This window comes from Brachyhypopomus gauderio, chromosome 12 (assembly GCF_052324685.1).
Source record: "Brachyhypopomus gauderio isolate BG-103 chromosome 12, BGAUD_0.2, whole genome shotgun sequence".
Taxonomy (NCBI): Eukaryota; Metazoa; Chordata; class Actinopteri; order Gymnotiformes; family Hypopomidae; genus Brachyhypopomus; species Brachyhypopomus gauderio.
The window spans coordinates 6,262,212-6,286,103 of NC_135222.1; the positions used below are offsets into that span (position 1 = coordinate 6,262,212).

At 40.5% G+C, this 23,892-nt stretch overlaps 1 protein-coding gene across 9 annotated transcripts; it reads left to right on the plus strand.

Moving 5' to 3' along the window:
- Positions 1–703: 703 nt before the first annotated feature.
- On the plus strand, positions 704–23,474 carry myom2a (myomesin 2a). 9 transcript variants are annotated; one of them, XM_077024643.1, is made up of 39 exons: positions 735–857; positions 1,674–1,778; positions 2,493–2,585; positions 3,127–3,262; positions 3,481–3,638; positions 3,892–3,984; positions 5,281–5,369; positions 5,468–5,509; positions 5,960–6,124; positions 6,268–6,429; positions 7,013–7,154; positions 7,283–7,476; positions 7,906–7,983; positions 10,443–10,570; positions 11,002–11,185; positions 11,391–11,408; positions 11,958–12,132; positions 12,348–12,469; positions 13,979–13,996; positions 14,396–14,583; positions 14,715–14,841; positions 15,130–15,308; positions 15,408–15,522; positions 15,612–15,771; positions 15,886–15,992; positions 16,109–16,153; positions 16,250–16,386; positions 16,570–16,714; positions 16,820–16,879; positions 17,094–17,161; positions 17,380–17,493; positions 20,573–20,660; positions 20,751–20,789; positions 21,105–21,210; positions 21,520–21,683; positions 21,893–21,929; positions 22,047–22,069; positions 22,320–22,375; positions 22,495–23,474. In XM_077024643.1, exons 2-39 carry the CDS (start codon positions 1,684–1,686, stop codon positions 22,966–22,968), a joined length of 4,524 nt encoding a protein of 1,507 aa, XP_076880758.1. In that variant the 5' UTR covers positions 735–857; positions 1,674–1,683; the 3' UTR covers positions 22,969–23,474. The 9 variants fall into 9 exon arrangements, with proteins under 9 accessions (XP_076880766.1, XP_076880758.1, XP_076880762.1 ...); XM_077024647.1 differs by having other exon boundaries at positions 7,927–7,983; XM_077024651.1 differs by lacking the exon at positions 1,674–1,778 and having other exon boundaries at positions 704–857.
- The last annotated feature ends 418 nt before the right edge of the window (positions 23,475–23,892 follow it).

A 23,892-nucleotide genomic window follows, 5' to 3' on the forward strand; every position in this document is an offset into this window, starting at 1 on the left:
TCGAGATACTGTTTCTCTCTCACCTTACACTTACCACATAACATTTAATTTAAAAGAATAAAAAGTAAAGTAAGTAATAGGCATAAGATAATGATAATAATAATGGTAATAATAGTGCTGAGGTACTACAATGTTCACTGTGCAAAATAGCAGTAGTGCAAGTATTATTGTAAGGGATGAGAATACTCTTCAAGTATTTAGGCTGTTATTTATTTGTCCCTGTTAATTATTTATCCTTCACGATGTCTGTACTGTCATTGACGTTAAAAATAGCTGTTGGCAACTGCTGCAAGAGGGAGGATTATTAAATAATACCCCAAAAAAGGACTTTGGGGCAGAAAGCAAAAACATGTTCAAAACATTGCTTTTAATTAAAAAATGTGAAAGTGTCATAATGTCACAGTAATTCATTTTTATTATTATTGTTTCTTTTCTTTTTTTTTGTTATTCTGCCTACAGTTATAATGAAGGCTTATGTGCAGGTGCCGTTGACAAAAAATCGTTAAAAAGTTTTTCCATTGGTGGCGCGTGCGTGTAACGACGCTTCCCTGTATTTCTGATACTTTTACAATCGTCTCTTTAATCGGACAACGATAGATTGTCACAAACATCTAAATTAATACATCCGCACCTTTCTTAGCTTATACTAATGCTTACCATTATCTTGTAGACCGATAGAACGAAATGAGTTTGATAATTGAGGTAAAGGCTATATATAGTCTTAAGTGCATCCATACATGGGGTGGAAGAGAGAAGGCATTCCCTAGGAGCGCATTATTTCTGTTACCATCAGCAAGGCTCTTCCAAGTGGTCTCGGGCTGATCTTCAAACGCTCAACGCTGTTCATTTCTCTTGGGGTAAGTCGACTTCTATATTCATTATTCTGTCAGCATAACTATTTAAGAAAACTTCTGCAACACGCGTCTGCACACCGGGGCGCAAGTTCACGGCTTTTGAGAAAGTGCTACCTAAAAATTTAAAAAAGTCGATTCTGAGTGCAGGTGTTGACGTTGAGGTGAAGCAAACTGCCAAAGAGGCGCTTTGTTGATCTTTCTGAGATGCTTGCTTTTTACAAATTGTTCCTAATTTTGTTGTGGGGAAAGATGGCTGGTGTTTGTTAATGTTTTTTTCTCTAATTGTTTCAAGGCTTTGTTTATTTGGGGTGATGTTAAAAATGCGTTAGATTTTCTCTTACAGTAAACACTCTGCTCACGAAGAATAATCTGTTTATGGAGTTCAAAGGTCACCGGTACTTTACAGCCTGCTAAGCAGAAGGCGTTTTACCTCTAACAGGTCGTCCGTGGGTCCCTCTTACGAGGGGGCCTTTGCGTTGTTTCTTAATAAGGGGATGTCTCTGCGCTGCAGAGCTATTTATTTATGTCTCATACGTACAATTTGAATGAATATCTGATTTTGAATATAATAGTTGACTTTTATAAAAACAAATCTAAAAATAAAGTTTAATATTCAGTTTCAGTCTCATGAATTATGTTTGACTGGCGCAGCTTTTTTTTTTTATTTTTAGTAAACTTAGCAACTTTTGGGTAATAATTTGTGTTTTGTTACCAGTGATGACAGTGCTGTGGAGATATGCATTTTGCTAACTGTCAATTCTTGTCCATTCTCACAAATATGTTGTGATAATACTGAATGGGTTATAATCTTTTTAAAAGTTATACCAACATGCCTACGAAGGCCATGCCATTTCATCAGCAGAAACAGAAACAGGTTAGCCAGGGATATCAGAGCACAAAACACGTCCATCAGATACAATCAAGGTATGGGACATTATCTGGATTTGTGGGAACGCTGCTGAGTGTGAATTTTGGCTGAGCATAATCCTTGAACAAACGAGATTATGGAAGGCTGTGGACCGGGGCAGGGCCCTGCTGCTCCGACTGACGCTTGTAGTGCTTCTGCTTACGCTCTCTAAAGAACGAGAAGCTTAGCCATTGGCTGCTAGGTAGCTCTTGTTGACAGAAAGGCCTAGTAGAGTAACCAGTGCTGTATACATTTAAAAATACTTCGGGAGAATAAAGAAATTTAGTCATAGGATCAAGATATGCTACATTTAGGCTTTGAGCTCCTACATGTATGAGTAAACTAATCCTGCAAAATGGCTTCCTGCTTGACAATCACTGTGGGGTCAGCATATGCACACTAACTACAAGGGTAAAAATCACTGTCAGTAGTGGATTCAAGATTCAATATCAATCTTAAAATTTGAAGGTTGAACTTTCGCAGGATTTTGAAGTCCTCAGATAGAGAGTGGATTGAAATTAAGCATCTGTGAAGGAATAATTCAGGGAGAGTTCTTTATCTCCTTTATATGAACAGCTTCATTAGTTCATTCTGGCCCACACTGATCATAATAAATCTGCTTCAAAGGCACTTTGCCTGCTTATAACGCCTCTTACCATGTGCTGTAAAGGCAGTATGATGCCTTGTGCTCCTCTACTGACTGCACATTGACTGTTGTTGATGTTGGACAGGACATCGAGCTCTAAATCCGTGAAGAAAGAGCAGGTCGAGACCACTCAGGCAATGGCACAACCAGCCTACAAGCTGCCAGCTTTCAGGGAGAGGTGAGACTCCTTCAGCTGATGTAACCACTACAGCTCAGCATGCTATTTTAAGACATGTAAGAGTGTAAGGAAATACCTGAACAAGTGTTCTCATCAACTGTAGGTAAAAAAACTCTATCCATCCCGCACAGTATACTACAGTGTTTCAGACTTGGAGAGCATTCACTGTGTTTTATTTGTTTGATTCATGATCTTATCTTTATATTAATGTCCACTATACACTAATATGAATCTCTGGATAATGCCAAATGTATTATATTGTAAGCACTTCTTTGATGAGAGACTTGAAGGTCAGAAGTCACATATCCTTAAGTAAAGTGAACTGATGTATTGATTGATACTGAATATAGGCATTCAGTCTTCAATTCAGTCCTTTAAATCCATCGATATCTGTTCAATCACATACTGATATTTAAAAAACCCATCCCTCTAACTTTCTGTTCCTAAAAAAGAAAATATCCAAAAATTAGATGTTGCAACGAGCATCCATATTTCAGACCCTTTGTGTGTGTGTGTGTGTGTGTGTGTGTGTGTTTTATAGGCAACCAGAAGGAATGCAGGAATATCAGCGTATGGCTTCCCATTTTGGGAGAGACCTGACAACACTGCAGCATGAGCTACACAGAATGAAGGTGGCAACTCAGGAACAGGTGGAGAACATTGAGATTACAAGAGAGGTAACACCATTACTTCTATTCACTACATACCATTAAACTACATTATAGGCTAGACTAAATCATTACTGTAGGAAGAATTTCAGGTTCAGAATATTTCTGCACTTATTTCAGAAGCCTTTTCAGTCACAAATGCCCAATTAGACATCTTATTTGCCAGTGTCATTATTACTTTATAGTCTTGCTTTATGAACTGTTCAACCCTCAATGTACTGTGTCAGGTGAGGGAAAGAATGTCAGTTCAGAGGAGGGACGCTCCCACTGAGATTCCCAAAGGGCCAGACTTCCTGGTGGGCCTGAGGTCTCATACCGTGTGGGAGAAGACTCCCGTCAAACTCTTGTGCACTGTGTCCGGCTATCCCACACCCATTGTCAAATGGTTTGTCCCTGATTTTTATTACTTCTTATTAATACCTTCTTGAAAAATCAAATTATTTGACCTTTTGGAAAAATTGAGCCATTTTAACTGCACACGATTCCAGACTCCAGATTCCAGTGTTGAATGTCCCATTGAGGTTCTTTATATCTGTACATTGTCAGATCATAATGACATGAATACACTATTAGTTGACTTTGTGTAGCAGTTCATTAATGTGGTTACAATGTCCTACATCTGTCTTGTACATTTGCAGGTATAAGAATGATGCTGTCATTGATCCACTGAGTGTACCTGGAAAATACAAAATTGAGAACAAATATGGAGTTCATGGTCTGATTATTAGCAGGTATGAACGCACGCATGCAACATACTCTCAGGATAACATCTCTTAAGATACTCCATAACATAAAAACCCCTAGTATTTGCTACTTACCACAAACTGGTGTAACATCAGTAAAATCATAGGAAAAATCATTTATTTCCAGACATTAATGGCACTTCACCCCAATGTCTGAAACGGTTTCATTGGAGTTTCATTTGAGTGTGTGAGTGCATTTTCCTCATAGCAATCATGTAAAAGTCAACCATGACCGAGTGCATGAGCCTTCAACATGCACGACCTCAAACTCTTACCAGTGCGAGTGACTGGCGTCACTGTAACAGTGAGTGTTGCCTATTTAGTCTCAGAGGGGACCTGCTCTCATCTCCCAGACGCCTCAGCTGTTTGTGCCGTCTTGCTGAGCTTCGTGTCATTCGATGCTGGAATGCCTGCCATCTGTATCCAACAGACACCGCCGTTACAGTAGTGAAAGTCTTAAAGCTCGTGATTCAAATTAGCCCTCATTCAATCTCAGTGACCCCCCCCCCCCCCCCCCGCAACCCCCATTCATCCATTTGGAAAAAAGCATGAATAGCTTGGAAACATTGGAAGTGCAGTCTGGTGAATGGGTTTTGTCTTTTGAAGCACACATAGCGGGGAGGAGGTGGAGGGGGTTTTAAAATAGTTGTGAAGGCTGTGAAGGTCACATTTCTTCCTTCTATTCTCACTCCCTGGCCTCTCCTTTAAGACCAGTACTGCATTTCTTAACTCTCCCATCCAAGCCAATGTGCCTCAGCAGTGGGAGATCATGTTTGGAACTGGGTTTTACCCTTGCACCTTGGTGATGACCTACTAACACCATGAGGTTTGACTTTGGAGATCTTAGGATTGTAAAATGGACTTCCTTTCGCAAACATTGGTTGGTTAACCACAACAAAAGTACAGATGATATGCACTGTGGACTGCTTGTAGAACAGATTTAGATAGATTTAACAGAAAACTCATGACTTCAGGATTAAAAATAAATAAATAACAAGGAAGTTTTACAGCTATTTACTGTATACGTGGTCTCAGCATTAGAAGATAGATGAATTTGACTTCTGATAAACTATTTTCAACTCAAGCAGATGTTCATATCATGTCAATTATAAGATGACTGGCCTCTAAAAAAAGAACTATGAGGGGATGTCTTAACTAGAGATATAATACCATATGGTTCAATTTGATCATGTTTTCCCTTCACTAAGCAATGCTTCTTTTTAGATGTTTAGCTTCAAATTGTTTATTTAGGTATCTGATAGTTTTGCTGTATTTTCCCTGTAGATGTTCAGTAGCCGACTCTGGAGTTTACAGTGCTGTGGCAATCAATTCTCAGGGGAAGGTCGTCTCCAGGGCCACAGTGTGTGTAAGAAGTAAGTTCCCCTTCTTTCTTGCCCTCTTTGGTCTCTTGATGAGAAGCCTTTCGATTCTCTGTGCCGGATCTATTGACTGTGGTCCTTACTTCCCCCAGGAGCAACTGGACCAGGAGAGATCTCTCATCTACCAGGCCAAGGTGTGAGGGAACAGAGAGACTTTGGCTGAGATCATAATCCACAAATAACCCTCTGTGTCAGAGGCTTGATAAGACATGGAAACTATGCTATGGTCATAGAGGATAATCCATGTTATTTTCCTAGTAAACAAAATACCCCCTGATAAACACAAAATTGGCACGTCATTTCTGTAAATAATAAAACTCAACATGACCAAATTACTTAATCTTTCAAGATGGTTTAGCTATGACAGAAGCACTCCACAGCAAGGCAAGAGGAAGCAAGACAAGTTTGTTTATATTTCACTTTTGAAAGTGATTCACATGAAATAGCTGTTCCATAGAAATTATCTACTGATTTCAATGAAATATAAAATGAAAACCAATGGATTTAAAATAGAAGAAATGTCAAAAATCAAAACAACCCAGGAGCTAAACGATGAGCTTGTGTTTGTGTTTACTCCTCCACAGTACCATTGCTGAGTGGTATTCGTCGTAGTAAGCTGGAGGTGTTCCTGCTGGACAGTTTCGGAGTGACTTTTGGTACAGAGGGCGAGTCGCTAACTCTTGTGGCTAACATGGTTGTGGTGCCAGATCTTCCAAACCTTCCACCTGAGGTCATGTGGTACAGAGATGGTAAAAAACTAATTCTATATGGTCATCTATGCTGGACTTTTTCTAATATGTCCTGCAAAAGAAACAAAAGTACAGTCACAGTCAGTGGGGGAGGTGGAGGTCAGTTTTTCATAACATCTGTGTGTACTGTGTATACTGTGTAGATACTCTACTGAAGCCATCCAGATGGGTGGAGATGTCCGTTGGTGGTGGGACTGCCAAACTCAGTCTTCCTCATCTGAACAAGGATGATGAAGGTCTGTACACCCTCCGCATCTGGACCAAGGATGGAACCACCGAACACAGTGCCTACCTGTTTGTAAAGGGTTAGTTAAAACCACCACTGCTCCTCCCCTTTCACCTTCTCCATTAATCATCACCTCAGGCATATAAATCATATGGTTTGTTGAAGATGTTTTATATTTGGATGAAGAAAATGATAGGACAGAGTAAAGCGAATTACACACACTGTTAAACTAACAGTCAATACAAGAAAGTTTTTATATATAAAATCATTTGTAGGCATATAGCTGGGACGTTTTCCTTGAGGCAAACATTTTAATCAGAATCATTTCATTCAGTTCCACAGTAAAAACTGTACTGGAAGAGCAGGAGCAATGCAAATGCTGAGAAGATCGAGATTGATTAAAGGGCAATCCAAACTAAACAAGGAACACCTGAATACAATAACGAGGGGTGGGGTTTACAAAACATGACGAGGAACTAAAACCAGCAGATAGCATAAACAAAACATTCCTGACAGGTGGGGGCGGGGCAAGATGTGACATGTTGAGTACATTCCAACTCAAGTCCATGATTCAGAACGTATGCAGTATCTTAAGTAATTACACACTGTGCTTATATTTCCGTAGATGCTTCAGTAATTACACTCTGTTCTAACAAACACAGATGCTGCTCCCACTGTGAAGGGTGCACCAGGAGCTCCCATGGATGTCACCGTCTCAGATGCAAATAAAGACTATATCCTCGTCTCCTGGAAACCTCCCAACCTCACCAGCGAGTCACCCATCACTGGCTACTTTGTGGACAGGTTATCCCCCACTAATCCACCAATAACTGGGCATTCAGTCAAGATGCCTGTTCCTTATTGTACCATATAATGCTACAAGCTGCTATTAGTGTTTTTCCAATGGCTGTTTGTCCTGTTGTCTTCCCCAGACGTAAGTCTGGTACTAGCGACTGGGTCCAGTGCAATCCCACCCCCGTTAAAGTGTGCAAGTTTCCCGTGCAAGGGCTCACCGAGGGAGCATCCTATCACTTCCGGGTCAGGGCTGTGAATAGTGCCGGCATCAGCCTGCCCTCCAGGATGTCCACTGGGGTGACTGCTGCAGATGAGGAGAGTGACGTGCAAGGTAGGACCCCGCTCCGACGAAGACGGGTGCACTCTTAACCTGCCGCACCCTCTCGTGCATTAGTGGAGGACTTGAAGCACTGCAATGCAAGGTCTGCATTTCCCTGTCCTGAAGAAAAGAAATGCATTCGGGGAGCTTTTCAATAACACAATAAGAACTAGTGCTCTGCAAAACCTCGATGGGTGTAGATGAAGTGCACTGAAGCTTTGTGTCAGCTTTGTGGATTTTCTTGTTTTCTTGTTATTCCATCACATGTCCATAACACATCATATCAAGTCTACATTAAATCTACAATTTTGTTCTTAAATATATAACGTAGTTAAAGAGGCTAAATATATTATCTAAATATATTATCTATATATATTATATATCTATATTTTTATAATCTATATAAAAATCTAGCCCGATTGTACTATGGTAATATTACAGATATTTTTATTGTCACAACAGTGATTAAAATCGAGGGAAAATATGATATTGTGGTTCAAAAGGAGGAACTTCAAGGAGGTAATTAAGTTATATCAACTAACTAATCTCAGATAAGTACTAATGTCGCATTGTCTCTTCTCTGTTATTTCCAAAAACCGCATGTTCACCAAATTACATGTTCATCTAAATTAATCAATTTAACATTGTCTTCTGTATAATGTAGAAAGTCAAATTTATTTATATAGCACTTTTTACAACACATGTTGTCTCAAAGCAGCTTTATAATTGTATGGGTCCAGATCCCTAATGAGCAAGCCAGAGACAGTGGCCAGGAAAAACTCCCTATGATGGCGGGGATTAGGAAGAAACCTTGGGAAGACCAAGGCAAGACTCAAAAGGGAACCCATCCTCCATTGGGCGGCCTGCTAGCAGAAGTCCGTATTTATAGTTCAAATGTAGTTCTATAGTTATAGTTCTAATTCCAGGCCATGTAGTCACAGTCCCTTCAATGCAGATGGTAGGAGTTGGCATCAGCGGGTCCTCTTACGGCAATGGCACATCCAATCCTGGCATCAGCACATCCACTGGCAAGACATACCATCTCCTAGGTGCTTGTATGGAATTGTCTTAGGTAGAAGCATGCAACAAAGATAACATACAGGTTGATGTATGTGAACATCAATTTAAACAACCATTGATTTAAACATACATAGCTCACGTGCCATTAGCATGTGGCTCCTGCAGGATAATCTATAGCAGCATAACTAAAGGGAGGTGACCACAGTCATGAGAGCTCACTGAGACACTTTACACCCAAGTCATTGTCACAACTAGAGGGATCCCATGACATGGCTGGATGACAGCATCAACATCTCAGATTACCAGAAGACTCAACGACTGGGGGCCCCGAGCCCCACACCTTCACATGTAGAATATTAACTGAAGGCTTGATTAAATAGGTGAGTCTTAAGTCTAGACTTTAGAGATTTAAAAGATTGGAGCTGTGTCAGAATCTCGGATTGGAGCTGGAAGGCTACTTCATAACTAAGGAGAAAGCTCCGCCTCCGACTGTAGTCTTATTAATTTTTGGAACTAAGAGAAAACCTGCATTTTGGGAGCGCAAAATGCAATGAGTTCACTCAGATATTGTGGAGCAAGACCATTTAACGCCTTATAGGTCAACAAAAGAATTTTAAATTCAATTCAATATTTAACTGGAAGCCAGTGTAACGCAGAGAGGGTAGGACTAATATGATTGTATTTTCTAGCCTTAGTTAGGACTCTAGCTGCAGCATTCTGTACAAGTTGTAGTTTCTTTATGGACTGTTTAAAGCATCCAATTAGAAGACTTTACAGTAGTCCAATCTTGACAAGACAAAAGCATGGACTAGCTTCTCTGCATCAGCTAATGAAAGTAAGTGTCTCAGCTTGGCAATATTACATAAATGGAAAATGACAGCCTTAGTGACGTTGCATATATGTGTGTCAAATGAAAGATCTGAATGCAGTAGATTTAGGTGTTTACTGAAAAGCCATCCAGGGTAAGAGGAATATCAGACCAATTGCTTCTAGCAGATTTGGGTCCAAGAAGCAACACCTCAGGAATTTAGAAGAAGAAAATTTTATGCCATCCAGTTTGTTATCCTGGACGCAGTTCTCAGTTTTGAGAGTAGTATTGAAGCAGTCAGTAACTATAGTCTCCCTGACATGCTTCAGTGAAGGCTCATGGTTCAAGATTTACAATGTCAAAAACTAAGAACAGCTTTATTTTTTATATTACTGAAACATCACCTCTGAATGTACCAAATGCAATTAAAATCACATACTTTGATAAATCACATACAATAACACTGAAAGATTACAAGACAGGATTTATCATTTAAAGTAAGTCATCAAAGAAGCAATTGAAGAAAAGATTTTGAACGTGAGTGCAGTAATGTTTTGTCATACAAGTAGGTCTTGATAGTTACATTCCAAAACTTAAATATTCATTAATAGATTCCCAGTCAAAGTTACCTTTCAGAGCTCCATTTCCAAATTTCTAACTAACATTTAACATTACCAGTGAAAACTAGAAATAATTCTGGAATTAATAAAATGGAATTTGATGTCCAAGTTAACTTACTTTCTAAAGAATTAATCATCTTTCCAAGTTAAGTCCAAGTTAACTTACTTTCTAAATAATTAATTAATTTGTGTTATAATTTGGCCTTTAATCGCATATTTGGTGTGCTTTAATACATTTTTACATTTTAAAATGTCATTAAAAATGTCAGATAGTGACAAGGTGATTGTTTGGTATTAGTTTCTGATATCAAACTTGTGTTTATGACTCAAAAATACACACATGGTTACCATGTCACACATGGTTAACATGTCACTTATTTCTCAGTCTCTAGTTTGCTTAAGCCTTAGTAATTTAATCACTTTTTACCAAATGCTCACCTTGTCTCATACAGCAATCTTTAAAAAGTATACATGTTTAAAAATTTATTAAATTGTATTTTAAAGTAAATTGCTGGTCTGTCCCTGTGTAGTGTGTGTTACATTGACAGGGCCTCCTACAGATGTGCATGCTTCAGAAATCAATCAGACCTATATTGTTCTGAGCTGGAACCCACCCAGTCCCCGTGGACAGGCAGCACTGTGGTACCTCATTGAGAAGGTGTGTGGAGTTTGTGTCTGTGTTTGGATATCTGGCATCTTTTTAACCATAACTGTAGTGTAGGTTCTGTAATTTAATTAGTCCTTTCTTTTAACCCCCATGCATTTAAGTAGTTGGACATAAGTTACATAATGCATAGATGTCTCTCTCAAAAGAGTTCAAGGTCACCAGGAAATTGCAAGACCTGTAATCTACCACTTTTGACACTGATGATGTTTTGAGGAAACCACATCCATGCTTAACATCAAAGCTAACTAATGAATGGAACAAACAGATATATTTTAGTCTAAATCATTATTATTTATCAGTTGTATCTAGTCGCATTAACCAGGTCTGGGGTAGAGTGTGCTTCGAGTGCGTAGGAAGGCTGACGGTGTGTGGGGGAATAATCTTCCTCTTCCCTGGCCCGCATCTTGACTCTTCACTCCCAGTCGCTGGGTGATAGTAACTTTTGGCAGAGGCTGGACACAGGTGTGCAGGTGCGCTCCCCACGCTGCCCCATTTTCGATCTGGAGGACAAGAAGGCGTACCGTTTCCGCGTTATCTCTGTCAACAAGCACGGGCCAAGTGAGCCTTCCGAGCCCACGGCTCTCCTCCAGAAAGCAGATCCTTATGGTAAGCCGCTTAGCAAAAAGATACTTGGAAGGTGTTTACTACTGTGACGTGATAACAGCGTGCAAGCTTGCCAGATGAATATAGAAAAACAGAGCTGTTTACTGTACAAATATTACTGTAAAATTATCATTTTGATAATATTTGATCAAAAATTATGTTTACCAAAAACTTAATTGACAAATATATTTTAATGAACTCTTTTCAGTCAGTATCCCAGACATTGGTATGTATGGACTACCTTGCACTGGTTATGACAATAACATCATCATTGGGTTTTTTGATCTACTGTGGAGAGGATTAATGAATGATACCCTGTCTAGAGAGTTTTGTTAGTATGACTATGACCATAATGTCTCACCTCCAGCTAAACCCCTCTGGTTCACTTCTGCTTCAGACAAATATATAAAACACGTAATGACATTATAGCTTAAAAATGGCACAAATACATTAACACAGTTACTGTCACAGTTTTCCCCATTAACTTCAAAAAGCATCTCCTATTCTCTGCACAAAAAAGTTGGTCCCTTACTGCACAATTTTTTTATTTTCATTAAAATGTCTGATGGCATCTGACAGCATTTCACTATTTCTTTGGAAGGTAAGTTGTGGAATAATCCAAACCACCAATGCCCAACAAAATATCCTTGCAACTGTCCCAACGTTAAAGCAAAACCATATATCTGACACTTCTTTCACTCTTCCGTTCTTGTTTGTTCTTGTTACCCTTCCTGTGAGTGAATTCTAAAGTCAGACTGATTTGGTTTTTGGATAGGAGTTCCCTCAGCTCCAGGCCAGGTGTTGGCTTCCAGGAATACAAAAACATCTGCTTTTGTGCACTGGGAACCCCCCAAAAACCCCAACAATCTCATGGGCTACTATGTGGATTGCTCTGTGGTTGGCTCCAAAATCTGGACTCCCTGTAATCACAGGCCCTACAAACATACCAGGTAATATGATTACAAACACACCAGTTTTATATAATCACAGATATACCAGTTGATCACAAACACATCAAATAAGAGACAATTAGCACACCAGGTAAGAGGATCACAAACATATAGACTTGTTTTATATCATAAAACCCTGGCTGTTTAACAGACTACATGGGTGTTTCAAGACTGAGCTTTATGTGTATAAACCCCATTAGTACTGTCACAAACAGGTTTGTGGTCCATGGCTTGACTCCTGGGGATACGTACATTTTCCGTGTCCAGGCAGTGAATGCCTATGGCCTTGGTGAGGAGTCTCTGGAATCTGCTCCCCTTTTCATAGATGCCGCTCTCAGTAAGTATACAGCTAGATGTCATTCTATGGTGATGGATTTGTCATTCTCGTTCTTAGATTTTTGGAGAACTTGCAGTTAAAATATGAAACGGAAGTATGAAACAAAGCGTTTTAGTGCAACATTTACTTACATGACATCAATTCAACTTAAAACAACTTATTGATATCCATTCAGTATATACCAGACCTTTGCCTTTGTTCTGTACGAACATAAAATGATTTCTACACTGTTCTTTAAATATAAAACACAACATCCATCTCAATATACTCTCATCAGCCACATTATTAGGTTCACCTGTCCAACTGCTCATTAAAGCAAATGTCACATAGCAGCAACCCAATGCATTTAGTTATGTAGACATGGTCAAGATGATCTGCTGCAGTTCATATCGAGCATCAGAAAGGGGAAGAAATGTAATTTCAGTGACGTTGAACGTGGCATGGTTGTTGGTACCAGACGGGCTACCAGACTGATGATCTACTGGGATTTTCACGCACAACCATCTCTAGGTTTTACAGAGAATGGTCCGAAAAAGAGAAAATATCCAGTGAGCGGCAGTTCTGTCGGTGTAAATGCCTTGTTGATGCCAGAGGTCAGAGGAGAATGTCCAGACTGGTTTGAGCTGATAGAACAGCAACAGTAACTCAAATGACCAGTCATTACAACTGAGGCATGCAGAAGAGCATCTCTGAACGCACAACACATCGAACCTTGAGGCGGATGGACTACAGCAGCAGAAGACCACACCAGTGCCACTCCTGTCAGCTAAGAACAGGACAATAGAACAGGACAATAGAAGATAGGAAAAAATGTTGCCTGGTCTGATGAGTCTCGATTTCTGCTGCGACATTCAGATGATAGGTTCAGAATTTGGCATCAACAACATGAAAGCATGGATCCATCCTGCCTTGTACCAACGGGTCAGGCTGGTGGTGCTGGTGCAATGGTGTGGTGAATATTTTTCTGGCACACTTTGGGCCCATGAGTACCAATTGAGCATTGTGTCAATGCCACAGCCTACCTGAGTATTGTTGCTGACCATGTCCATCCCATTATGACCACAGTGTACCCATCTTCTGATGGCTACTTCCAGCAATATAACATGCCATGTCATAAAGCACGAATCATCTGAGACTGGTTTCTTAAACACGACAATGAGTTCACTGTACTCAAATGGCCTCCACAGTCACCAGATCTTAATCCAATAGAGCACCTTTGGGATGTGGTGAAATAGGAGATTCACATCATGGATGTGCAACTAACAAATCTGCAGCAACTGTGTGATGCTATCATGTCAATATGGACCAGACTCTCTGAGGAATGTTATCAGTACCTTGTTGAATCTATGCTATGAATAATTAAGGCAGTTCTGTAGGCAAAAGTGGGTCCAACCCAGTACTAGCAAGGTGAACCTAATAAAGTGGCCGGTGAGTGTATATATACAGTATGCATAGAAATGTTACTCTTGAGGGAGAAATAACTAATTGCATTATCTTACACTTATACAGTGAGAGGAGTGGATTGTGGTATGTATATGTCAGTCTATCTATTTTCCTCAAGAGCACAACTAAACTCCACACCCCAACTTTTTTTCCTCCATTTTAATATTGATTAATTAATTGATTTTATTTTCCTACAAACCAAGCACTGGCATAATTTCACACCGAATGCTTAACATGTGAAGCTGAATCAAACTTATACTTACTAATTGTAGTCAACTTTAAATGGAGGTTCGTACCTTAAAGGCTGTTCCAACATTTCGTCAGCTGCATTCTCTGAATTATAATGCTGTCACTATACACTACATTCACATCCAAGTTTGTGGTCCCCAGCTCAGGTCTCTCACTTGTAACATATTTCACATCAGCAGGTTACACTGATCACAGTGATTGTTGAGTTAAATTGGTGGTCTCCACCTTCTCCAGCTGCCCCCTCTGCCCCATACGGCATCAGTCTCCTCAGCTGTGACGGGTCCTCCATGACCGTGGCCTGGAAACGCCCCAAACGCACCGGGGGCTCCAGAATCACCTCCTACTACCTGGACAAGCGGGAGGTGGAGTCCGTTAACTGGAAGGAGGTCAGCTCTAGCCCTGCCACTAAGAGGGTATTTAAGGTAAGCAACAATTCTTGTATACTGCTAATGACATTCAAACCATGGCAAGTCAGCTCAGTTGGTACGCTGTAATTGCATTTTTACAACACTTCTGTCTTATTTTGAAGAGATTATTCTCTCTTTGTACACAGGTGGAGAACCTGACTGCTGGATTGTTCTACGAGTTTAAGGTCCAGGCTGCCAATCTGGCTGGTGTTGGTCTGCCATCTGAGCCCAGTAGGCCTTTCGCCTGTGAGGCATGGACCATGCCCCAGCCTGGTTAGTATGAATGCAGCTCATAGGTATCAAGGGTTGTCAGGGAACAAGCCTATGGGCAGAAGTAGCTTCACTACTAAGCGTTAACAATGAACTAAAAAGCTGGTATTTAATAATACTTGCTACTTACTAATTCAATAATTTATGGAGGTAATTTCAATTGTTCTTATTTTAACTTCCTAATCATGCAGGATTAGCATGATTGTTATAGTGTGTCACTCCCGTTTGCTTAGATGTGCTTAGTTATCAAAATAAAAGTGTGTCCTTCATTCTCATGATTCCCTCTTCCAGGCCCTGCATATGACCTCAGTTTCTGGGAGGTGCGGGATGACTCTCTGCTGCTGCAGTGGAAGGCTCCGGTGTACTCTGGGGCCAGCCCAGTCACTGGCTACATTGTGGAAATGGCCCAGAAGGGATCCCCTGACTTTGTTGTGGTGAACACCGAGGCTGTGAACCGCTGTTACCTGAAGGTGATGAGTCTCCAAAATTTTTCCATGGAATCATTCAAATTAAGCTATGCCTCAAACATAAAAGTGAGGGAGCCAACTCAGTGGTATTTGATCCTGCAGGTAACTGGCCTGGAGACAGGGACTTCGTATGTATTTAAAGTATATGCGGTGAATGTTTCGGGTAAAGGAAAGGCCTCAGATGTTTCTGAGGCTGTGTGTGCCAAGACTTTGCCAGGTATCTAGGCCCACCCACTGCTGCAGTTATAGTTTATCTTTCTGTGAAGTTTAGAATTGATTTCTTTATCTTCTGTGACCTTTTCTAAGGTACCAAGGAGATTGTAAGTGGCGTTGATGAGCAAACTGGAGATATCTTCCTGTCCTTTGAAGCCCCTGAGGTTTCTGCGCTTTCTGAGTTTATTTGGTCAAAGTCGTACAAAGACATCACTGATTCCAACAGAGTCGCTGTCTCAACTGTGGGAAGATGGTACATGGGCATTTAGTAGTGGATGCTGGGAGATGTTATAAATAAATAACTAATCAAAGGTCTTCAAACGTGCGATCTTAACACCCACACTATCTGATACTGTATTGCCTCTAGCTCAAGACTGACGCTTCTGAAGCCTGAGAAAGAAGATCTGGGCATATATTCAGTGGCTGTGACTGAAGCCGGTGGTGCCTCAGCCAGTCATACCCTCACTGAGGAAGGCATGTGGCATGGGCCTGCTGGGATGACCTCATAAATGCTCTTCTTCTGTGGTATTTCTTTCAACCCCTTTGACTTGACGATGTCCATTTGAATAACATTTGTTCTATCTTTTTAGAACTCAAAAAAATGCTTGAGCTCAGCTACAACATCAGAAATCCAAGTGAGTACTGCTGTTTTTTTCCACAAGTGTTTAACTTCTATCTGCTCTGTAAAAATTCTCCCATTTAATAAAGTTACTTGTCCTTTTGAATTTTAGTTGTTCCACTGAAGACCGAGTTGAACTATGAGATTCTTGAGAAAGGCCATGTGCGTTTCTGGGTGCAAGCCCAGAAGATATCCTCTGCTGTGTCCTACAGGTTCATCGTTAATGATAAGGAAGTCACCGGCGCTGAGGTGCGCACCAGTTTCCCTACAGCTCCTCATCTTGTCTTGAGTTCTTTCTTTGTGACCGAATGTTACTTCAGAAGACTCATTTCAGTTCAGCCTCTGATGTCAGACAAGCGCTGTCATCACAAAATAGCTTTCTGACCTTAACAGCCACTGAAGAGTCACAGAGTTTTGTGTATATGTGTTCAGGGTCACAAGATCAGCCATGACGTTTCCACAGGAATCATTCAGATGACCGTTGAACACTTCACCAGGGCCAACGAGGGCACCTACACCCTACAGATCCATGATGGAAAAGCGAAGAGCCAAAGCTCTCTCGTGCTCATTGGAGATGGTTAGAAACCTTGTTACACTGGCGTGATGGCTAACTCCTGTTTTCTGTATTGTCCAAGTGCCAACTGCATGTTACAGTGAGTGTTTCTTACCTATGTGGTTTCAGTTTTCAAGGTTGCGTTGAAAGAGGCTGAGTTCCAGAGGAAGGAACATATCAGGAAACAAGGTCATGATGGATTCTAACCCTTCTGCAGCACAACCCTATGTATTACTGGTGCAAAATACAGTAAATCAATGTCATATAATGTTGCATAATATTAATATACCTTAACTGTGAGACAATCATGGCTGTATTGAATGTAACTTAACTCAGTATATTACGACACTGTCATATTATCTTGAGTCTCTTTTGGCATTGAAGCTCTTTGCACTATTCCCAGGTCCCCATTTCTCAGAGTACCTGACTTTCCACGTGGATGATGACTGCACTGTTATGCTCGTATGCAAGGTGAATAAGCACACTGACCTTTAAGAGAACATTCATGCATACAAAATTGCGCATATTTAAAATATCTTTGTATGTAAACATATGGAACATCAGATATCTACGTTCCACAGCATACCCTATATGATTGTATACATAGATATATGTACAGTTTTCACTGTCTGGCACTGTCTAAACCAGATGACTGACACCATGGTGATGTTTATGTCATTCTGGTCTAGCTGGCCAATGTGAAGAAAGACACCACCTTCCATTGGTTTAAAGAAGATGAGGAGATCATCCTTGATGTCTCCCCCAACCCAATGTCTGGAAGCTGTGCTCTTCCTATTCCCTTGGTAACCACCTCAGAACCACACTTAAAAATCACTAACATACACTCACCGGCCACTTTATTTGGTACACCTGTCCAACTGCTCATTAACCCAATGTCGAATCAGCCAATCACATTTCAGCAACTCAATGCATTTAGGCATGTAGACATGGCCAAGATGATCTGCTGCAGTTCAAACCGAGCATCAGAATTGGGAGGAAACCAAGGCTGGAGTCACTGATGAGTAATTTCAGTCTTCTCACTCTTTCATCATTTTCTGGGAATTCCTCAATGACCCTTGCCAACTTCTACTGGTTACGTGGTGTGGTATGATCTTGCCCTTGCATCTCTGCGGTCCTTGATCCACTTCTGTTTGTGTTGTAGATTCAGGAGATACTCTTTCGTCCACCTCTTCCAGAAGAGGTTAGCCAAAAGTTGGACATGACTCCATCTCTTACGGAGATAGAGCTCTTCCTTGACGAACCTTCCTGGAGATGGAGCGAGAATAGTACCAATAGTACCAATAGTACCAATAGTACCAAGGCTCTGGGCTGGATGAGTCATTAAGACAATCAGTGGTCAGAAGTCTGCTGTTGACAACTGCCATGACTTCATACAGGAATGTTCGTAGTGAGGAGCAGTCAACTTGTCTGGTTAATTGTTCCAGGATGGATGTCAGAACACTTCTAATGGTGCGAATTTGTCTTTCCCATACTCCACCCATATGACTTGAGGCTGGAGTGTTCATGATGAACTCACATTCAAGTTCATGAGCTCTTCCTGATTCATCTCCTTTAGTTCTTCAGCAAACTCACGTCTAGCTCCGACAAGGTTTGATCACATCTTTATCTGGCGTACCATTCCACAAATGGCGATGAACGAACGCAATGCATCTCTGCTTAAAACATCAAGCATCTCAATGTGCACTGCTCTGGAACACATACAGGTAAGTAATAGTCCAAAACACTTTAGCTTGTTTCTTCCCACCTTAATGTAGAATGGTCCAAAACAATCCATCCCACAGTAAGTGAATGGAGAGGTGGTTTCCATCCTGTCCTTTGGGAGGTCTGCCATCCTTTGCTGTTCTGAACTTCTTCTGAACTTCCTGCATATGGTGCACTTGTAGACATGGGGTGATACTGCTTTGCTGTTGCCTGGTATCCATATGCCATTGCATCGGAGTGCATTTATGGTGATTCCTCGTCCCTGATGGAGCACTCTTCTGATGGTAGTACTCCGGTCAATTAAGAACAGGTAATTGAGGCTACAAATCTCACAGGCTCACCAAAATTGGACAATAGAAGATTGGAAAAACGTTGCCTGGTCTGATGAGTCTTGATTTCTGTTGCGACATTCAGATGGTAGGGTCAGAATTTGGCATCAACAACATGAAAGTAACGGTTCCTGTATCCTGTATCAATGGTTCAGGCTGGTGGTCAGCATGGATCCATCCTGCCTTGTATCTACAGTTGAGCATCGTGTCAACGCAACAGACTACTTGCGTATTATTGCTGACCATGTCATGACCACAGTGTACCCATCTTCTGATGGCTACTTCCAGCTGGATAACACACCATGTCATAAAGCGCAAATCATCTCTGACTGATTTCTTGAATCAATCAATCAATCAAATTTTATTTATATAGCGCTTTTTACAACAGTTGTTGTCACAAAGCAGCTTAACAAGTGCCGAGTCCTAGCCCCCAGTGAGGAAGCCAAGGGCGACAGTGGCAAGGAAAAACTCCCTAGATTTATTTGCATGAGGAAGAAACCTTGAGAGGAACCAAGACTCAGGGGGGGAACCCATCCTCCTCCGGCCGACATCGGTCACCATGACAACAACAACAATTTAGACAGAAAGAAACAAAGAAAAGAAAAAGATGTAGTAATGTCCATCATGGTGTAGGCTTATCCGGTCAGGCAGTAGGTGGCTGGCACTGGATGAATCGCTTGTCCCTCCTCATCTCATTTTTCCTCGAGCAGGCGGGCAGCCATGTGGAAAAAATAAAACAGGGAAGATTGAACAGGGACAGATGAAATTAAACACATTTCTGAAGTGTGGCAGCAACTCCGGCATTAAGTTAAACTATTACAGCCTAGCTAAAAGGCAGAACCAGAAGGTAACATAGGCTTGGGGGCATTCTGAGACAATGGCATCCATCCACTGCACTGTCAACAAACTTGAGTGACCACGAGCCATGGACGTAATTTTGATTTCAAAAGTGGGGGGGACATGGATTCATCGCTATTTAAATATTCGGTTTTAACCGTAAAAACTGGAGGGGACCAAAGCCGGCTTTTGAAAAAGTGGGGGGGACATGTCCCCCCCCAAAATTATGTCCGTGCCACGAGCAGTGACAGGACGACAGCACTAGCGCCCCAGTCTACCATAAAACCCTTCGTCTATGAACCCCTGGATCTGTACCTTTATCTAAAGGGGGATGTTAATTTTCAAACGCTAAACCAAATAGGTGGGTTTTCAACCTAGACTTAAAGATTGTGACTGTGTCAGAGTCCCGTACGCATTTTGGAAGGTTGTTCCAAAGCTGGGGGGCCTTATAAGAAAAGGCTCTTCCCCCTGCTGTTACCTTATTAATTTGTGGAACTAATAAAAGACCAGCACCCTGTGATCTTAGTTGACGTGGGGGTTCATAGTAGGAAAAACATGAACATGACAATGAGTTCACTGTACTCGAATGGCCTCCACAATCACCAGAACTCAATCTAATAGAGCACCTTTGGGATGTGGTGGAACAGGAGATTTGTGTCATGAAAGTGCAGCCGACAAATCTGCAGCAACTGCGTGATGCTGTCATGTCAATATGAACCAGACTCTCTGAGGAATGTTATCAGTACCTTGTTGAATCTATGCCACGAATTAAGGCAGTTCTGAAGGCAAAAGGGAGTCCAACCCGGTACTAGCAAGGTGAATCTAATAATGTGCCCGGTGAATTTTAAATGCTGTGCATATTTTTCTATGGAATCTCTAGAATTCCAGAAACTTAAAAAAAAAACAATGAGCTAATGGATCCAGTATACATTTTTGAACTGATGTTTCTTACTGGAAGTGACTTTTTCACTTTTGCATTCAATCCACTACATAGTTCTCCAGAAAAGACCAGGGAATTTACAAAGCAGTCCTGGGGGATGATCGTGGAAAGGATACTTCTGTTTATGACATTTCTGGCCAAGGTAATATGTGAAGATTTCTTCTTGCTGTCTGGTTGCAATAAATAATGTAATTCATAATAAGAATTCATAGTTCCTTTTCTTGTTTTGCAGTATTTGAGGAGATCATCAATGCCATCGCCCGCATTGCCGGTAAATTTTTTTTGTCTATGCAACATAATAGAATTTTTATTTGATTCAGACATGTGACGGTTCTTGCTGAAAAATAATTATATGAATTTATCTGCTTAAAATTATTTAGTATTAGATATTGTATGTTATTACATTCAAAGTGAATGAGATACAAGAGCAATACAGTGGTAATGCTCTCACCATATACACATCTCTGTTGTGAGTGTGAGCTTGAATTGAACTTAAATGTTTAGTGTATAAGCACAGGGCTCTTTCAACCCATCATGCATTACATGAGATGCTTGCTGAATTCTAAATGGCTCATGGTTCTTACAGGTTCCTCTGCTTCTGACCTGATGATGCAGTGCACCCCAGAGGGCATTAGGCTGCAGTGTTACATGAAATACTACACAGAGGAGATGAAGACAAGCTGGTTCCACAAGTACTCGCAAGATTTCACTTATAATAACACCTGACAGAGCAAAATCCTCATGCCTGTATTGGCAAAGTTAATTTAGAATTATTACCACTGTCTTAAAAACTGTTCAAAATACGTCCATAGATAAAATGAACTTGCCAACATGGCCCTTTAGGTTTTATTGACAGAATGGCAAATAAGTCTGATCAACACAAGAGTAGTCTTATCAGTAGAATCATATAGAAAATGAGTGACCGCCATTTTCCACATAATGTCAAAGAAATGCTGTTATATTTGTAACATTTATATAGTTGGTGTTCTTGTGGATTTTAGGGAGAGTAAGATCGCCTCTTCAGAGAAGATGAGGATTGGAGGAACATCAGAGATGGCTTGGATGCAAATTTGTGAGCCTACTGATAGAGAGAAGGGTCATTACTCTATTGAAATCCATGATGGCAAAAATGCCCACACCCGAACCTTCGACCTCTCTGGACAAGGCAAGTCAAAAGCCTTATTGATTACTTATGATTACATAGGATTGCCTCTCTCTTAGCGGCATGTTTTATACAATAAGTTTTATGTTTATTCTGCCCATCCAAAAAGGACTTGTATATAGGATGGTAATTGAACATGTCACCAATTATTGTTGTCTTCAAAAATATATTCTAATATCTATTCATTTTTTTTTCTTTTCATATCAAAACAGCATACACTGAGGCCTATGCAGAATTTCAAAGACTTAAGTAAGGCCAACACTTGTACATGTAGATATATAATTTCACTTAAAATATTTTATGTATCACTATTAACTGGTATGTTTTGGGGTTTTCTTGCTAATGAGCTTTTGTTGTTGTTTTCAGGGCGGCTGCCTTTGCTGAGAAGAGTGAGTCTGAGCATGGAAAATGATCATTTTCCATGTAGTATTATTGTGTACTATTGTGATTCAATGCTACTTTCAAATATCTTTTAATGATATTCATATATATTTAATGATTTTCCAGTTGGTGTTTTTATAGACAAATCTAAAACATTTTGACATAATATTGTTCTGTTGATGTTGTAATTACTGCATGTACTACATATTGCTGGATGTCTGCATTTGACAAAATGCCTCTTCTCCTGGTTTTCTGTAGATCGTGGCAGAGTTGTAGGTGGACTACCTGATGTTGTCACCATTATGGAGTATAAGGTAATACTTACTTGATCATAGTAGTGAGTTAAAACTAGCTTCCACTGTACCCTTCGCATTTGTAGTCATAATGACCTACAATGCACCCATGGTTTTCTTGTAAACTCTCACTTTTGCAGACCTTGAGTTTGACATGCACAGTTTGGGGTGATCCTAAGCCAGAGGTCACCTGGTTTAAGAATGAGCAGGAAGTAGTGTCTGATGACCACAACCAGATCTCCTTTGAGAGCGGCAAGTTCGCCAGCTTGACCATCAAGTGTGTCACAGTGGACGACTCGGGCAAATACAGCATTAACGTTCGCAACAAGTATGGAGGCGAGTTTGTGGAGATCACAGTCAGTGTCTACAAGCAGGGTGAGGAGATCCCTGAACCCAAACTGGGCCAGACATCTAGAACCAGCGCAGCGCCCAAACCTGCTGCACCACCCTCAAAACCCCAAACTCCTACACCATCCATGAAGTCCCCCACCCCCACCCCACCCCAATCTGTTAAATCTCCAACCCCAACTCCTAAATCCCCTACCCCACCCAGGAGCACCAAGTCTCCCACCCCTCCAAGGTTCATGAGGTCCCCAACTCCCACTAAGAAGTAAACAAAAGGCTTTTAAACCTTAAGTATGTTTCAGGTATTTTTGCAAACAAACAGTGCTTGATAACATTAGAAAAATTGGCCCCTACATCAGTTTTTTGTTTTTAATCAGATGACATGTGAATCAGTAGCTCTTTCTCTTAATCACCACCCCATCCCCCAGATAAAGGATAATTACACTCAGCTTCTCAAACATGGGTTAAGATTGATTTTCTTCCATCTTAGTTTTTCGTAGATTAAAATGTTGCCTCTAGCATATGGTTAAAACATGGTTAAACATGGTTAACATGGTTAAAACAAATAGCAAATATAGTTTGCAAGCTTGTTTGTGTTTATATGTTGCACTACTCAAGCCAAACATGTTTGGATTATGAAGTTGAAATTAAAAGGTCCTGTTTACTGAAGCGGACATCATCACTGCAGACAGCATCACTGCATCGCTATCTGTCTCATTTTGTTCTGTAGCTTCATAATGCTTTGTTTTGGCAATTAAAACCAGTTATCAACTTCTCTCTGTTTCTTTTCATTTCAACCTTAGATGAAACACTTTATCCCGTTGACTTTAACAGTGTCAGAAATGCTGAAGTTCTTGAACTGCTTAGTTCAGTATCCTGGGAGAAACAACACCAGTTCCATATGCAAATCCAATACTCAGCTCATACTCAGAAATGACACATGCTCAGAAATGACACAGCTATAATTACCCCTTAGAAATACTTGGTTTAACAAAGATGCAGATGTCACAGTGTATAATTTAATCATTTGTATTTGAATTTAACTTTTTTAATTTTTTTAGAATGCAAAGCAGTCTCATAAGATAAAAGCGTGAAAACACTTCTTTGGGTCAATACAGGATCAATCTCCTATTCCTATTTGGTCTCTCTAAAGAGCTTAGTTAGCTGTCAACACTTCTTGATAAAAAAAAAAA

What these genes read in the sequence shown, in the direction of transcription:
- myom2a (XM_077024643.1), top strand. Translation starts at nt 1,684, where the DNA reads ATGCCTACGAAGGCCATGCCATTTCATCAGCAGAAACAGAAACAGGTT. An exon ending in CCCACACCCATTGTCAAATG is followed by an intron (nt 3,639 to 3,891) that starts GTTTGTCCCTGA and finishes GTACATTTGCAG; the next exon opens with GTATAAGAATGATGCTGTCA. An exon ending in CTTCGACCTCTCTGGACAAG is followed by an intron (nt 21,684 to 21,892) that starts GCAAGTCAAAAG and finishes ATATCAAAACAG; the next exon opens with CATACACTGAGGCCTATGCA.